The sequence below is a fragment of the Cornus florida genome, unplaced genomic scaffold, assembly GCF_030987335.1.
Source record: "Cornus florida cultivar Cherokee Brave unplaced genomic scaffold, ASM3098733v1 CherokeeBrave_3.0.0_Hap2_Chr10, whole genome shotgun sequence".
Taxonomy (NCBI): Eukaryota; Viridiplantae; Streptophyta; class Magnoliopsida; order Cornales; family Cornaceae; genus Cornus; species Cornus florida.
The window spans coordinates 61,551,376-61,569,918 of NW_026775580.1; the positions used below are offsets into that span (position 1 = coordinate 61,551,376).

The window sequence follows — 18,543 nt, forward strand, 5'->3', positions numbered from 1 at the left end:
TTTGAAAGCATTATTTATGTATTAACGTATGTGCTTTATATGGGTAAGAGCTGGTTTAATCAAACAAAACATCATAACTAACCATCTGATAAAAACCCCAATCATGGACCCCACTTTTGGGGCATTAGGTTTGGAGTCTGACTCAAGTCATCCCCAGGGAATGATATCTCCTTTACAACTAGGCACTTTAAATGAAATTCTAAACCAAACACACACTAACTCCAATCCCATTGTTCCATTATATAAGCAGCCCTCCCATTCCCTAATTGTGATCACCACTCTCTCTCTCTCTCACTCTAAAACACACACTCACACAATGGCAAGCCCTAGTGCCCCATTTGTGTGCTTGACCTTAGTTTTGTGCTTTGTTGTTCCAAGTTTGGCCACAGTTTACACAGTTGGGGACACATCTGGATGGACAATGGGTACTGATTATACCACATGGACAACTGGAAAGACCTTTTCTGTTGGGGACAGCCTTGGTGAGTTCTCATCTCTCATGATTACTACAATATTTTATATACAAGTCACAAAACATATATTTATAAGCATATTTTGTAACATATATATACATGTAACACATAATACAAACTTATTTATCCATCAATTAGTCATAAAAGGACTATACCGTGCACGAGACTTCTGTCAAAAAAAATTTAGATATAAGCAATCCTACCTCTCTATGCAAGGTTGTTGTTTCCTAATCAATTAGTCAAAATGTAATCATATGTTTATTTGCATTTTTTTAGCATATAATAATACAAAATTAATTCCTCAATCAGCCATAAAAATGGATAGCCATAATGTTGTAATTAAAATATAATAAATAGAACCAATGGTACAAAATTTATTGATTATGAATCCTAATGTAATTGTGATTTTTTTTATTTTTTTTGGTACTAGTATTCAATTATGGTGGTGGTCACACTGTGGACGAAGTGAGCCCAAGCGACTACAACACTTGCACAGTAGGCAACGCAATTACTTCAGACAGTAGTGGAGCCACCACAATCGCTCTCAAAACTACCGGGACACATTACTACATATGTGGTGTGGTTGGCCATTGTGGCAGTGGCATGAAGCTAGCCGTGACCGTGGCAGGTAGCGCAGCCACCACGCCGACGACGCCGTCGGGAAGCAGCCCGCCTTCCGGAACCACCACTACCCCGACAGCACAGACACCGCCGACGACGCCGTCGACAACCACTGTCCCACAATCATCTTCAACAGCTCTCTCTCCATCTGCTGCTGTTTTAGTTACTCTGCTCGCATTGTTTAAGTTTGCTATGGTTTAATTAAGTCCTCTGGCCAGGACAGAGGCAGTGCTCTTCACTTCTTTTCCTAGTTTTCTTTCTCTTTGTATGTGTATTGAGATCTTATTTGATTTGAGTAGGTAATTTCACTTATTTGTGATGATGCCATATAGATATGATCATAATTATTGTGCCATGTCCATATATACTTTATTTCATTTGTTTTTTTTTTTGACACGAGTTTAGATGGTATAATCTGTCTTGTATTTTCCGGAGCGGAGCAATGTCTACCTAAATTTTTTATAATGATGCCACATAGATATGATCATAATTATTGTGCCATGCCCATATATACTTTATTCTGCTCCCTAAATTTTTTATAATGATGCCACATAGATATGATCATAATTATTGTGCCATGCCCATATATACTTTATTCCATTTGTTTTTTCTTAGACTTCTTGAACACGAGTTTAGATGGTATAATCTGTCTTGTATTTTTCGGAACGGAACAATGTCTACCTAAATTTTTTATAAAAAAAAATTTTAAAAAATATAAAAATCACATATACCCACTAAGCAATTACATGAATATATGAAATCGGTGAAGGGAGAGGGTGGTTGGTGGAAAGCGACAGAGGGTTGTTACCATTTCTTTTTCACTTTACAGTTCAAAATACTATGCATGTGTCATGTGTGTGTGAATTTGGGGGTTGTTGACAATTTGGAACATGAAAATATGGAATAAGCTGGCAAGTACTCGGGGACGTGTCCGAGTGAATGAAGGTTCCATGTCCGTATTGGCGGAGTAGGTAAGTAATGGACCACTTACTTTGAATGGATCATGATTTTTATTTTTTAACGGTCTGTTTGAAAGAAGATTAACTTGATTGCACCTTAACTCTCACAGATGCTGCCTAATTTTTAAATTTGCACCCAAAACGGCCATTTGGTCAAACTACTGGAGAAGAAAGCCAAGTGATCAGATCCTTACCGATCGGATTAAGGAACCAAGTCAAATTGACATGTTATCATTATAGTAAAATATTCAAAAAAAGGTTTCTCAAAAGTGACATTTTATTTTATTTTTTTTTTTTTTAGGACAGATGGAATAATCTTAGTTTGAAGGTTCAACTTTATCTTGCAATGAGAATACATCTCGGATGTCCATGTGGAAGCCAATCCAATGGCCCACTTTTTTGGAACTTATACAATAAGTATAACTCAAGCATGTCTAAGTGCACCAAGACGCTTGAACTTACATATTGTCCTAAATGGACTCCAACACTAGGTTATTTTGAAGCTTGCTCCTTGGACTTCTTTCACAAGAATAAAGGTGTTATTTATTGCCTTTAATAAGATGTTTTCCTTAATGTAATGATTATATTCAATCTTTAGTTAAGCTTTAAATATTTGTTGATTTTCACTATGTTTGTTTTTAGTAGAATGTAACTAGAACCCTTTTTATTGTAACTTACAAGAAATTGTAATTGATTTTTATCTGCTTCCAAAGTTAATGATGAAAGTTACTTTTTACTTCTAAATGTTCTTAGTTGGGTGGTTCGGGCTTGATGTCTCTATCTCTATCTCTATCATTAACAAAAGAAAGCAAATAGGAATATTTGCTCGGCTCTTAATAGTTGGGCTTAGCCGCAAATTCGGACTTTGACAAATCCTAACATGCTCGCACGCGTGAAATACCAAGCATACCCTTAGGAGAACACTTTGAGCCAAACACATCTTAGTGATGACATGGCTACTCACTTAGAACACCTACATCAACATCTTATGTAACCTACCTACAAATGACTGGTTGGGATAGTATGGAATTGAGGGGAAAAAAAAAAAAAAAAGTTTTAATGAAGGAGTAAGGATCTCTCTTGCTATTTAGGCAGTTAATGACAGCAATGTTATACAAGTTTATCATAATTTGTACATACAAGGATTTTCTCCAGCGCAGCAAAGGTGCTGCACATAATTCAGTGGTTGAGATTACATCATTACTAGCGAGTCCCATTTCTCAATTCAATCTCAACAACTGAATTCTAAATTGTATGCAATAACCTCTCTGCGGAGGATCTTGTCCAATCTGCACACTTCTCAAATTGGTGATGTTACTTGCTTTATATGAAATTAAGGGAACCAAAAGAGCAAACCACTACTAGTAAAGTACTACTCAGAATCAGGCCCTCTCTCACCATTAAGGCAGTTAATTCCCACTTCTTCTTCTTCTTCTTCATATATATATATATATATATATATATATATATATATATTACAGTATATAGCTATGAAATTAATGGAAGCAAAAGGTCAATCGACAAGTAGTAGTGACTGCTCAGTATCATCCTGTCCCAAAGTCACCTATTTCAGGGCCCAATACCACCATCATCAGATTTTGGGCCCAATTGCCACTCTAAGCCTAAACAATCTTTAAACAAACAATAGGACCACTTGGAGTTGGCGCACATGCATATGTTGCGGAAGTCCTTTTTAAAAAATATTCCAACCATTGTTTTTTTCAAGTAGGAAGACAGGTCATTTGGAATTTCTTATATTGCATTAGCTAACTTTTGGAAATGGGGTTTTTCTAATTCCTTCTTGTTAATTCTTGAGAAATATGCCTCTATGGACCCTGGTTTTATGTTGGTTTGGTTGTTTGTTAATAAATAGATGAATAAATTAAATAAAATACTTTAATCATCAGCATCAATGCATTTATTACAACTTTTTTTCAAAAACATAGATTATGCTTGTACATTTTATAATAATATGAAAATTGATGAAATTGTTCCATAAGATGGAGAAAAAAAATTGAAGTAGGTCCTCTTGACACATTATAACCAATAATGGTATGTAGCTTTTTCAAAAACACAATTTGAGTAGGTAATACGTGAATTGACACAATTTTTAACTCCCATAATGAAGTTCTTAGTAGCAGTACTCTAATGTTGGTCCAAACAGAACCTTGGTATATTATTCATATTTGGGTAAAACGAGTCCAGCCGATTTTCTAATTATTATAAGCGCGTTGAATATTTTAGGTAACTTTTTCTCATTAGACAATTTTAAAGTTATTATCAAATATGATAGCATCATATTAAAAGCAAATATGATAGCATCATATTAAAGGATATTATTATAAAATTAAAAAAAAATTAAAAAAAATTTGTTATCAAATAAATAATATAATAATTTAGTTGTGAAAAGTATTTATTATAATATATCACCAAATACATTATACTCAAATGGGCTCTATTATGGGACAATAGTTACCTAGGTAGTATGTAATTACAACTTTTGGATTCCATGATTGAAGTTGAGTAAAGATCCCAAAACTATCCATTGAGCTTGGATGTGATCCCAAAGCTACCGATAAGTGAAAATTTATTCACACCGGTTATATTATAAACCCACCCATTATTCTACTACTTTAAAACTGTCCTCTGTGTTTATGGAGTTAAAAAAATGTTGCATTATTAAAACTCTTACATTTTCTTACTAAGGTAATGATCCTGTACAATTTTTTTTTACTTTTTACTCTAGTAACTTGAGTTTTTAGGCAAGCCAAATCATTAAAACAAAAGGCATTTTTTCTTTTTTTCTGGCCAAATCATATGTAGTGTGTACATAAATAAAATAAAATAAGAAAGACCAAATCTATTAAGATGCATCAATAGAACGATATTTATCTTAATTTTAATGAAATAAAAAAAATTTGTTTTAAATTATTCAATGACCTTTCAGTTTTGCCTCTTCTAGCAAACTAAATATATGTATCTATATATTTTTGGTTATATTAATTTAAAAAAAGAATAATAATTTTGTTGAACTAGGAAAGCATAAAATAATTCTACACCGAATTAGCTAGATAGAGTGAATAGTTAGGGTGAATGATTAGACCTATTTTTTTAATTAGTTAATTAAAAGAGTCACGTGACAAGTCTCCTTTCAAAGTCCTTGAAGACTTACTAGGTTCAAAAACAGGCTGTGAACCACGTGACACCCCTGTAGGCAGGGACAGCTAAAAAGAGCCATTTTTTTCACTCTCACACACACAAACACTCTCTCTCTCTCTCTCTCTCTCTCTCTCTCTCACACACACACACACACAAAATAAATAAATAAATAAAAACTATCTCGTGCACACAATTTCTATTATAAATGAAATCTCACATTACTAAATAATGACAAAATAAGCCAGAAATCAATAAAAATATTCATAACAAAGAATTCATAATTAATTAACAGAATAGAACAATAAATCAAATCTGTATCATCATCACCCGACTGGAAGATGAGAGAAAATCAGAAATAAACAAAAATAATAATAAACCCTAAATCATCAACTCAACTCCCACAAAGTATAGGAGTTTCAGATCAGATTTAAAGCAACAACGCCGACACGAAGAAGAGACCAGCCACAGATCCACCGACAGCCACTCTATTCAAAGCGGCGCCATTGGGAGTCGACGACGGAGATTCTCCAGGAGCTGCAGAGAACGACGGAGGCACCGCGATACCGGAGGGAGACGAAGCAGGGGCGTCGGAGGTTGGGGGAGCAGGAGGAGAAGCAATCGGAGAGGAGGTCGGTGCAGTCACCACGGGAGACGGAGTCGGAGAAGGAGTCGCTACCGCCTTCCGCGGAGAAGCGACCGGAGATTTGGTCGGCGTTGCGGTCGGCGATACAGTAGGCGCCGACACCGGAGACTGAGCGATAGCAGATCCAACAGCCAAAGCAAACATCACTGCAAAAACCACGCTTGAGTAAGACATTCTTGCTCTATTCTCTCTCTTCGAACAATGCAACGGATAGTTTTAGAGAGAGAAAAAGAAACTTGAATGTTGAATCTACAAAAACTAGGATATATAGAGAGAGAAAGTTATATGGAGAGAGAGTTGTGTGAAGAGACGATGGCAGAGGAACTCTTTATATACAGGGTCTGAAGTGAGAGTGCAAGGTTTATAGTCGATTTGTTAACGATTAATTTGGAAATAATTAAATTTTCTGTTGACAACTCAGCAACAGAGGATACAACTCAGCAAAATCATAGCCGTTGATGCCTTTTATTACCTTCTTTTTCTTCTTTTGTCTTGCTTTTAGGTCAACAACTTGTATTTTTCTTTCAGCGTTAACGCATCCTAGCCGCACACGTGTTTGCTTAGATATCTCTACCGTCGATTCTGGGCCGTGTTTGGTCTGAGTCGAGGCTGTCGACCTACTAAGATTCTCTTTACCGTTTGATCATTTATTAACAACAAATATTCCGCGTACCATTGTGATTTTTACTAATATAATTTTTAGGAAATGGCTATAATTAAAAATTATGATTATTAAGAGAGTTCTTAATTACCTACTAAGATTCCCTTTACGGTTTGATCATTTATTAACAACAAATATTCCGCGTACCATTGTGATTTTTACTAATATAATTTTTAGGAAATGGCTATAATTAAAAATTATGATTATTAAGAGAGTTCTTAATTACCTTACTTATAGAAAAAAAAATTAATTAATTAAAAATGATGACAATGTATTCATTAATTGTAAAATTAATCAATCTTTCTTTTCCTGGGAGATATAACGAGTTAATAACATCATGGTGATATGTCAGTAGGCATGTTTTTATTTTTTCTTTAAATTAAAAATAGAAATTTAAATGTATTTAAAAGCATTACTCGAGTTTTTTGTTAGATAAAAGAATATTATTTTTGTTAATAATACTTAAATTATTAAGCTTAAAAGAGAAAAAAAAAATATATATATATATATATATATAGAGTGCGGTCATCATCAGCGTACGCCGCGTAACGTGTGTTTTATTCTTTATTTGTTGGCATAGAGAAGCGGGCATCTCTGTCACAACCCACTTATTCGTTGTCACGACGATGTGGGATCCACCTGCCTTACTTAATGGTTATAAAACTTTTGAGCTATCAATAAGCTGTGTTTGGTGACACTCAAAAACCCGTCACATGTTGACTATCTCCCGCAAGACCATGATACACCCGTTGCGAGAACTTTCCTCTCGCATCAACTACCTCCCTTCCTCTCTCTCTCACACACACACACACACGCAGCGCTTATTTTTTCTCTCTAAATACATCCAACATCGTCTAAAGATGTCACATTTTAACATTATTGTTTTGATTTGGTTGTAAATTTGTAATTTAGGGGTGCAATTGAGTAGGGTCGCGCAGGTTTTGGGTGGGTTATGAATGGGGAGGATAATAATGGATCACTAATCCATTATCAATTTATTATGATGCGTTAAAAATGAATTGAATGTTAGATGAACTGAACCAAACTCAATTACCCAAATGTTTTTAGAAACAAATTGTCAAATATTTTTAATTCTTGAATATCAAAAAATAAAAAATGTGTTCTTGTAATAGTTTTATATTAATTTTCTGGTCTCTAGTGTTACAAATTTTTTTTATTTATTTATTTTTATTATTTTTAAAAAGGGATTTTAACCGGTACAAATATGGTTTTAATTTCAATTTTTTTTACCCAATAAAATAGAAATTAGGTTTGTAGTGAAAAAAAAAAAAATAAAAAAAAATAATCCAGAGACAGAAAGGAAAGAGGGAGAAATTTAGAGAGGTCAATTTTTTTCTATATAAAATCATAATTAATAACCATAAATAAGTATCACACCATCTTCCTATATAATTAACTTCCAACCCTGACAAGATCTTTGAGCCGTGGCAAGATCTGTTAGCAATATTTGCAATAATTCTGTATTTTAGGAAGGGTCAAAATTTAATAATAATTAAAAAAATTGTGCCAAAATTTTTTTTTTTTTTTAAAAAAAAAAAGAGACAAAGGAAAGAAATAGTAACGGAGGAGAGAAAAAAGGGGACTCAAATGTTTTTAGAAACAAATTGTCAAATATTTTTAATTCTTGAATACCATAAATAAAAAATTGTTCTAGTAACAATTTTATATTAATTTTCTGGTCTCTAGTGTTACAAATTTTATTTATTTATTTATTTATGTTATTTTTAAAGTCAGTTACAACTTATTATTCTGCTAGTATTAATATAATATATATATATATATATATATATATATATATATAAAAGGGAATTTTAACCGTTACAAATATGGTTTTAATTTCAATTTTTTTTATCCAATAAAATAGAAATTGAGGTTTGTAGTGAAAATAAAAAATAAAAAATAAATAAATAAGATATATAGAAGTTGACGTAAAAAAAAAAAAATAACAAAGAGGAGAAAGAAAAAAGAGAGAAGGAAAGAGGGAGAAATTTAGAGAGTTCAATTTTTTTTATATATAAAATCATAATTAATAATCATAAATAAGTATCACACCATCTTCCTATATAATTAACTCCCAAACTGACAGGATCTTTGACCCGTGGCAAGATCTGTGGGCAATATTTGCAATAATACTATATTTTAGGAAGGGACAAAATTTAATAATAATTTAAAAAAGGGTAAATTCTACCTACCTGAAGTTTATCAATATTCCACACACACCCCTCTATGTTTCATAATTCCACTTATTTTTCTTGAGGTTTTGATTTATGTAGCAAATTATCCCCTGCAGTTAGGCAATTAACGGTGTCAGCATGAACAAATTGGTATAAGGTCAATTTTGTCCTTCCAATACTTGAAAGGACATTTTTAACCTCATTAGCCAATGCAAATTTACAAAATTACCCTTAACTTATAAACTAAAAAAGATAACTGTGCCTTCATATCACCGAACCCAGAACACCCCCATTCACCAATCGTTTCAACTTTGTAAGTCGCCAGAATTGAGCCCACAGTATTAATCCATGCACCAACGGATGGTGACCAAACAAGTCTGAACGATGTGCAAGGATGACTAGGCGATGCAAAACGGGAAGTGCAGCCACATAATTTACCAACAAGGACCGACGACAAAGCTGTTTTTACTGGCGAGAAACGGCGAGACTGAACTGACAGGCGATGAAGCGATTAAACGATGGTGAAGAGGACGACAGACATGCTTCAATGAAGGACGCTGATGAGACTGTTTAGTGGAATGAAATTACATGCATGAAGCGGGCTGTGAAAAGGATGGTGAAGCTTGCAGTTTTAACAATGGTGACGAACTTACAGAGCTAGGCCGGATTCTTCTACAGAGCTTTGGCGTGTCTATGGCCGTTTTGACTTGGGTTTCACCGAGGTGGGTTGAGGAATGGCTGCTCGCCGGACTGAACTGGGTTTGGTCGAACTTAGTTCGTTTTAGCTTTCAGCTTGACTGAATCGCAAAACTGGGTTTGGTATGACTGAATCGCTGTTAACCGGTCTGAAAAAGGAGGAACCTTAGTTCAGTCCAACCACCGGACTTCAACGCCGTCAAATCTACGGATGTGTAGTCGCCATCAAATCTACCTTCGTAACGTTGGATAAGAACGAGGTAAGACGGGTCAAAAATGACGACGGCGAAGTTCACAGCTACCTCGACCCAGTTCAGTCCAGTGATCCCAAGTCCGATAAAGCTCAGTTCAGTCCGGCGAAGCTTCGCGGTTTGTTCACTACATGTTGGTGGTCTCGCCTACGCTATTTTGGCACCTTAACCAAAGCACGTTTGAACTGAGGTTCACCTCTACTGCTCGCCGGACTGGACTGAAGCTCGCCGGAGTCAAACCTGTGTGTAATGTATATGTGTGTCTATGTGTCTGTCCGTATATATATGTATGTGTGTATATGTGTCTTCGTATATGTACGTGGTGGGTGGTCAGTCGTCGTCGTGGTGGGTTGAGGTGGAAAAACGACGAGATTGGTTTTGGAACTCGCCGGAGATCGCTTCACCCAGTTTAGTCTGGCGATCCCTACTCCGGTGAAAAGCTCGCAAAGGAGGTTGTGATAAAAACTAGCGAACTGTCCTTACAATTGAACGGCGGGCAGTAAGGAGAACGGCTCGGCTGTGATAAGAGCCACCTTTTTCTGTGGTGGCTATCGGTGGCATAGTTTCTTCATCGCCGGCTATAATAAAGAAAAAAAAAAAAAAAAAAAGAAAGATATATATAGTGTGTCTATGTATGCGTCTGTGAGGAGAGAGAGACATAGAGGGTATTAGAGTCTTTTCATTTTAAGTTATAAATTTTAATATATAATTTAAGGGTAAAACAGTAAAATCACACATTTTTGTTAGTGAAACGCTTTTTACTGACAAGGGGTGTAGGTGGCATTATAAAACGTAAAGGGGTGTGTGTGGAATATTGACAAAGTTCAGGGGGTGTAAGTGAAATTAACCCTTAAAAAAACTGTGCCAATTTTTTTTTTCTCCGAAAGTTAAAGCAGTGCCAAATTTGTGAGAGAGAGATCAATTTTACAATAACTATATCTGCCAATGAAATTACTTTCCAAAAAAAAAAAAAAATTACATACTCTAAATTTTTTTGAGAGCAAACAAAAGAGTTAAAAAACTTTCTCAAAAAAAAAAAAAGAGAGAAAAATAAAATAAAATAAAATGGGAGAAGAGAGAGATACGTACGAAAAAAAAATAAAATAAATTGGAGGAGACTAAAAAGAGTTTTGTTTGAGCGAATTGAGATGGGTACCCATGAATAATAAGGCAAAAAGTGCAAAAAAAACCCCCCTAAATTATTACAAATCGGCATTTTACCCCCTTGGATTACAAAAATGAACAAGTCAGTACACAACTATCACAAAATCGTGCAAATTAACCCTTAAAACTCAATTCCGGCCACTTTCCGGCCCACAAGGTCAGCACGTGACTGTCATTTTCTTTTAATTCCGTAATTGCTCCGAAATATTACAGTTGTAACCCTTTGACATATATGTATATATGTGAATATATATGTGTGTGTGTGTAGGGGGCTATTGTTGCCACTCGAGGCAACCTCACCGCTGATGTGCCTGTGCCCGCTTCAACACTGCCATTAAAGCATTGGAAATTGGGGGTTCCACGGCAGAGGTGGTGGTTTGGGCGGTGGGAAGTTGGTCGAGGGCCACGCTGAAGTAGAGCTCCAGAGCCCGGCACTGAAGAGGGTGAGAATAATTAGGATGGGATCGAATACAAGTTTGTCGGAGGAAGCCAGATGGAGATGCTAGAAGAGTCACCGCTACGTGAAGCGACGTCATCTGGCCAGGATTACGATGGCCGGCTTCGGCGATCGAGTGGTTCAGTATACTCGCTGCCTTCGGCGTTTGGGTTTGCTGGGTCATACTTGATCCCACTCTCATCTTACTGTAGAGAAACAAACAATCTGAAAAGCCTTTTTTTCAGCTCACAATTGAAGTTCTTTTGAATCTCTAATAAACCCCAAAATTAGAATTGAATCCAAGTTAACTTTCTTCGGATCTTTGAGCTCCGGTGACCTGAAAATCCAAAGCAACCAAGAAATGGCACGACTATCTTCAAATTGGGTTTTCAGATACCCACTATAAAAAATAAACTTTAAAATTCTCTCCCGACATTAATCAATTCTCAATAGCCTCAAAAGTGTGGGATCTACTCTCTCTCTTAGAGATCGATAAAAGCTAAGACACAGTCACTTTCTTGTTCAACCACCAATAGTATGTATCCCAGAACCAGATGAGGAAATGGTAAGAAATGTAACAGAAAATATAAAAACAAAACCAACTTTTTCAGATATATATTACAAATTACATACAAATAAAGCCAAGTGTGACAAACCAATTTAAAATTAAGATTACGGCAAATGCTCCTTTTATTCTAGAGAGAGAAACTAAGAGAAACTAGTTTAAAATCACGATTATGGCAAATGCTCCTTTTATTCTAGAGAGAAAAACAAAGAGAGAAAGAGACGATTACGGCGAATGCTACTTTTTGTGTCATCTTTTTTATTATAATTTTTGTTTAATATTCTTGTCACAATACAATAGGTATAATGGAGAGAGAAGCAGATTCAAGAGCCTCATTTCCCTTTCTAACTTTCTCTCTTATTATTTATTCTCATCTCAATACAAGAGGTATAATGGATAGAGAAGCAGATTCATGAACTTTATTTCTCTCTCTAACTTTCTCTCTCTTATTATTTATTTTTATATTTTTTTTTTCTTAACTACAATGGGTAGTTTTGTAAATCTACATTGAGGTCGGCCGGAAAGTGGCTGGAATTGAGTTTTAGGGGTTAATTTGCACGATTTGTGATAGTTGTGTACTGACTTGTTCATTTTTGTAGTCTATGAGAGTAAAATGCCGATTTGTGATAGTTCAAGGGGGGTTTTTTGCACTTGTGCCGAATAATAATGGGCATCCATTTTTTACCCATTACTTATCTATTCATTTAAATTAATTACACAAATGATTTAATTTGGCCGAAACAATTTAATGAGTTTGGGTATAAATTGTCACTCCTAAGTTGTATACACAACTGCTTGTCTCTCTTTGAGATAAAGATGGCCGGTCAGTTGCCAAAATTTCCTTTTGCTTCCCATGAAATTACACTTGAAAATCTTTACCTTGTTCAAACATTTTAGGATTATTAATTAAAATTATGTATAAAATATTTTATGGAAGCCTTAACTATCATATGAATTAGGACAAAAATTCCTTGAAATTGGTAAATTGGTACGAATTAAATCAAATCGTCCCTTCAATTCAATTCTTTTATAGTACCGTTTCGATTTGGATTCCATACATCAGATAATAGTCCATCATTTTAGACTACAAATATATATAAATATATATATATATATATATATTTGAAATGTTTATTTTATATATACATTTAAGTAAAGAGATGGTTCCCACAATATTATCAAAAAAAAGAAATGTGGTTCAGAACCACAGTTTGGTTCTCTTCAATTACATTTTTAAACATGGATGTGTGTTATCATACCTGTCACCTGCCACGTCATCAAAAAAGCCCCACTTTACATAAATCAAATAGTCAATGCGCAAGATTAGTTATTTATGCACAATATATATAAGTGGAGGACTTCATTTTGTATTTGTTACATAAATAAATCAATTAAAATAAATAGATCTGATCATTCACTGTAATAAATCGATGTATGAATCATTTTCTAACTTTTAATAGTAGAGTGAATACTTAAATATTGATTTTTGGAATTCAATGATGTACTTGGTTTGATGACTAAAGCCATGTGGGTCTTGACCTGACTTGTGAAGAGAGAGAGACCATTGGTATGACACGCAAAAAATAAGACACGACTGCTACATGAATACTTCAAAAAATCACTAATTTAAAATTTAGAACAATTGTTTTTGTTTTTTAAAATTTTATATTATTTTTTAATTAATCCAGAATATATTTTAGATTGCATTGAATACTTCAAAATTACTTGTGTCTTAAAAATGTCCAAAATGTAAGGATATCCTAGCTGACATCACTAAACATGGATTTATTCGTACCAATTTACCAATTTCAAGGAATTTTTGTCCTAATTCATAATTTTAATTAATAACCCTAATTGAGACAAGCTTGGCAAAAGAAATATGAGCAAGTAAAATCGATGCCATTTCCTTATGCTTGATCAATTAGTTATATGTTTATTAAAGAACCTTTCTTGGGGCTGTTATTTGCAGTTTTGAACGGGCCACATGACAGGCGTTATGGGATTTTGAATTTTTGAATGAACTTGGAGTGGGCCACGTTCACTGTTTGGGCCGGCTTGAATGTTTAGTGTCTCCTTGGATAGTTTACTGTTTAGTGTCACCTTTGGGCGCAAATCCTCTGTAGTATGTTTTTCCTGCAGTCCCCATTGTTGGGCCTAGATTACAGAGGATTTGCACATCATTCTAGGGTTTTGTACCATAACATAGCATCATTAAGCAGCTTAGAATCGGTTACAAGAGAATAAACAAGAATCAAACCAGAATCGAGAACCCGTCAACGTGCTAAACCAAAGTAACATAAATAAACTCTCATACATTTACTTAAAAAAAATACGGATACAACTTTATTTGGCTACAAGGCCTTACATTAAATCAAATTATTAAAGAAGCCTCAACAAATACAGTCCTTACCAATTTCATTATTTATCAACTTTACAATTTTCAAATAAAAGGCCTAGTCAACAAAAGAATTCATAATTAATTAACAAAGAATTGTTAAGGCCCTTAAAGAATACAAGAAATGGAACAATAAATCAAATCTGTATCACCATCACTGGAAGATGAGAGAAAATCAGAAATAAACAAAAATAATAATAAACCCTAAATCATCAACTCAACTCCCACGAAGCATACGAGTTTCAGATCAGATTTAAAGCAACAACGCCGACACGAAGAAGAGACCAGCCACACATCCACCCACAGTCACTCTATTCAAAGCGGCGCCATTGGGAGTCGACGACGGAGATTCTCCCGGAGCTGAAGAGAACGACGGAGGCACCGCTATACCGGAGGGAGACGAAGCAGGAGCGTCGGAGGTTGGGGGAGCAGGAGGAGAAGCAATCGGAGAGGAGCTCGGTGCAGTCACCACGGGAGACGGAGTCGGAGAAGGAGTCGCTACCGCCTTCCGCGGAGAAGCGACAGGAGATTTGGTCGGCGTTGCGGTCGGCGATACAGTAGGCGCCGACACCGGAGACTGAGCGATAGCAGATCCAACAGCCAAAGCAAAGATCACTGCAACAATCACGCTCGAGTAAGACATTCTTTCTCTATTCTCTCTCTTCGAACAATGCAACGGATGGTTTTATAGAGAGAGAAAAAAAAACTTGAATGTTGAATCTACAAAAAAAACTAGGATATAGAGAGAAAGTTATAGAGAGAGTTGTGTGAGGAACTCTATATATACAGGGTGTGAAGTGAGAGTGCGAGGTTTATAGTCCTTTTGTTAATGATTAATTTGAAAATAATTAAATTTTCTAACGTTTTCTAAGCATTGGTTGACAACTCATCAACAGAGGAGACAACTCAGCAAAATCATAGCCGTTGATGCCTTTTATTACCTTCTTTTTCTTTGTTTGTCTTGGTTTTAGGTGAACAACTTGTACTTTTCTCTCAGCGTTAACGCATCCTAGCCGCACACGTGTTTGCTTAGATATATCTACCGTCGATTCTGGGCCGTGTTTGGTCTGAGTTGAGGCTGTCGACCTACTAAGATTCTCTTTACCGTTTGATCATTAAATAACAACAAATATTCCGCGGACCGTTGTCATTTTCCACCAATATAATTTTTAGGAAAAGGCTTAACTAAAATTTATGATAATTAAGAGAGCTCTTAATTACCTTACTTATACAGTAAAAAATAAATAAATAAAAAATGATGACAATGTATTCATTAATTGTAAAATTAATCAATCTTTCTTCGAGATATAACAAACAAGTTAAACAACACCATGGTAATATGTCACTAGGCATGTTTTTACTTTTTCTTTAAATTAAAAATAGATGTTTAAATGTATTTAAAAGCATTAGTTATTTGTTAGATAAAATAACATTAATTTTTTTTTTTGTTAATAATACTTAAATTATCAAGCATAAAAGAGAAAGAAAAAAGAAAAAAAAAATTGAGTGTGGTCAACATCAGCGTATGCCGCGTAACGTGTGTTTTATTCTTGATTTGTTGGCACGGAGAAGCGCATCTCTGTCACTGCCCACTTATTCGTTGTCACAACGATGTGGGACCCACCTTCCTTACTTGATGGGTATAAAACTTTTGAGCAATCAATAAGCTGTGTTTGGTGATACTCAAAAACCCGTCACATGTTGACCATCTCGATACAGCCGTTGCGGAAAAGAACTTTCCTCTATCATCAAACCACCTCCCTTCCCCTCTCTCTCCCCTCTCTCTCTCTCACACACACACACAGCGATTAATTTTTCTCTCTAAATACCTCCAACATGATCAAACAGATGGCACATTATCAATATTGTTTTGATTAGATTGTGTATACCATCACTTGTTTCTCTTGGAGATAGAGATGGTCGGTCATTTGCCAAAATTTCCTTTTGCTTCCAATGAAATTACACTTGAAAATCTTTACCTTGTTCAAACATTTTAGGGTTATTAATTAAAATTATGTATAATATATATATGGAGACCTTAACTACCATATGAATTAGGACAAAAACTCACAGAAATTGATAAATTGGTACGAATCAAAGCGAATCGTCTTTGCAATTCAATTCCATTATTTTAGATTACAAATATATTTTATTTTTTGGTTGAAATATTTATTTTATATCTATATCTATATCTATTATTAAAAGTATAAAGAGTTTCAGTATTTATTTATTAATATAAAAAAAATTATTAGTGTACATATTTATTTCTTAATATATAAAAAAATTATTAATTGATATAAAATGAATTAAAATAAAAGAGTTTCTATAAATAAAATGCATCTTTTAATATTTTAGTATTTATTTACTAATCAAAAAATATATTTATTAGTGTAAATATTTATTTCTTAATATAAAAAATGTTTATTAATTGATATAAAATGAGTTTAAATAAAAGAGTTTAATCAAATGAATTAAAATAAAAGAGTTTCTATAAATAAAATGAATGTTTCAGTATTTCAGTATTAATTTATTAATATAAAAAAATATTTATTAATTGATATAAAATAAATTAAAATAAAAGAGTTTCTATAAATAAAATAAATTAAATATGTAATTGTTTAATTGCAATTCAATCAAGATGTTAATTTTAAATCATTAAATAAATTCCCAATTAAAATTAAATAGGTAATTGTTTAATTAAAATTCAATTAAGATGTTTCAAATAATTTATGGATAAAATAATAAAATAATTTACAAAATAATAAAATAAGTTAGTAATTAAAATAAATACTATAAGTTACCAATTAAAATAAATCATATTATGCTCGGAATTCTTCAAAGTTAAAACAACTTTACTTTTTCTATTTTATTCTATTTATAACTCTTTCCTAAATATAAAAATATAGATCTAAATCTTTCCAAGTAATAAAATAAATTACCAATTAAAAATAATAAAATAAGTTACCAATTAAAATAAATCTTACCAATTATGCCCAAAAAATTTCATGGTTAAAACAACTTTACTATTTCTATTTTATTCTATTTCCAACTCTTTCCTAAATATAAATATAGATCTAAATCTTTGCAAATTATAAAATAAATTACCAATTAAAATTAGGTAATTGTTTAATTGAAAGATTTATTTAATGATTTGAAACATGTTGATAAAATAAATGACAATTAATAAATTACCAATCAAGATATTTCAAATCATTTATAAATAAAATAATTAAATAATTTACCAAATAATAAAATAAGTTACTAATTAAATTACCAATTAAAATAAAAAAAAAGTTACGTATTAAAATAAAATAAGTAATTATTTAATAAAAAAAATTATTAATTAATTAAATAAATTACCAATTAAAATTAAATAAGTAATTGTTTAATTGAAATTCAATAAACTTGTTTCAAATCCTTAAATAAATTACCAGAAATTAAATAGGTAATTGTTTAATTGAAATTCAAATTTTTCAAATCATTTATAGATAAAATAATAAAATGAGTTACCGATTAAAATAAATCCTATAAGTTACCAATTAAAATAATTCCTATTATGCTCAGAATTCTTCAAGGTTAAAACAATTTACTTTTTCTATTTTATTCTATTTCTAACTCTTTCCTAAATATAAATATAGATCTAAATCTTTCCATTATAATATTATAATTTTATAATAAAATTATTATTATGTTTTATTATAATGTTATGGTGAGATTTTCTTTTTTTTTTTTTTTTTGTACCATTATGATGAGATACATTAATTATATTTATATATGAAAAATCGAGATCATACTATATCTTCCCAAAGTAATAATACTAAAAGTGAAACAGGTAATATAATGTTTGATGGTTCAAAATGTTTTATTTTTAATTTATTTTGATTGATTTGTTTCGTAATGTGTTGTCACGTCATCAAAAAGGGCCCCACTTTACATAAATCAAGTAGTCAATGCGCAAGTTATGCACCATGTCATTAAACTTTTAATAGCGACGAATGGCTAATTGCAGTCGCTCAAGTGACTGTCCATTCACATTATTAGTTACCAATTATGATAGGTTAGTTTTGAATACATTAATTAGTTTGAGATTCTATTTTTATGGGACTCTACTAACATTATTTTTTAGACAAAAATACCCTTTTAAATTATCTAATGTTTCCTCTTTTCTTCTTCTCTCCTCTTTTAAGGAGTATGTGTGGTTAGTTATGTGATAGGATAATTCATTCACGAGAAATGGATGGATTCGGAAAAAAATAAAAGGAAAAAGAAAAAAAAAAAAAATTGAGAAAAAAATAAAAAAAGAATAAAAAGAACGGTAAAAAAAA

The 18,543-nt window shown here is 32.9% G+C and overlaps 3 protein-coding genes across 3 annotated transcripts; 1 reads left to right on the forward strand and 2 right to left on the reverse strand.

Moving 5' to 3' along the window:
* The first annotated feature begins 245 nt into the window (after positions 1-245).
* Positions 246-1,457, forward strand: LOC132279300 (blue copper protein-like). The gene is made up of 2 exons (XM_059781228.1): positions 246-482; positions 904-1,457. Exons 1-2 carry the CDS (start codon positions 317-319, stop codon positions 1,293-1,295), a joined length of 558 nt encoding a protein of 185 aa, XP_059637211.1. The 5' UTR covers positions 246-316; the 3' UTR covers positions 1,296-1,457.
* Positions 1,458-5,449: 3,992 nt separating this feature from the next.
* On the reverse strand, positions 5,450-6,168 carry LOC132279278 (classical arabinogalactan protein 5). The gene has a single exon (XM_059781209.1). The coding sequence runs from the start codon at positions 6,027-6,029 to the stop codon at positions 5,640-5,642; it is 390 nt and encodes a 129-aa protein (XP_059637192.1). The 5' UTR covers positions 6,030-6,168; the 3' UTR covers positions 5,450-5,639.
* Positions 6,169-14,471: 8,303 nt separating this feature from the next.
* On the reverse strand, positions 14,472-14,861 carry LOC132277693 (classical arabinogalactan protein 5-like). The gene has a single exon (XM_059779542.1). The coding sequence runs from the start codon at positions 14,859-14,861 to the stop codon at positions 14,472-14,474; it is 390 nt and encodes a 129-aa protein (XP_059635525.1).
* Between the last annotated feature and the right edge of the window lie 3,682 nt (positions 14,862-18,543).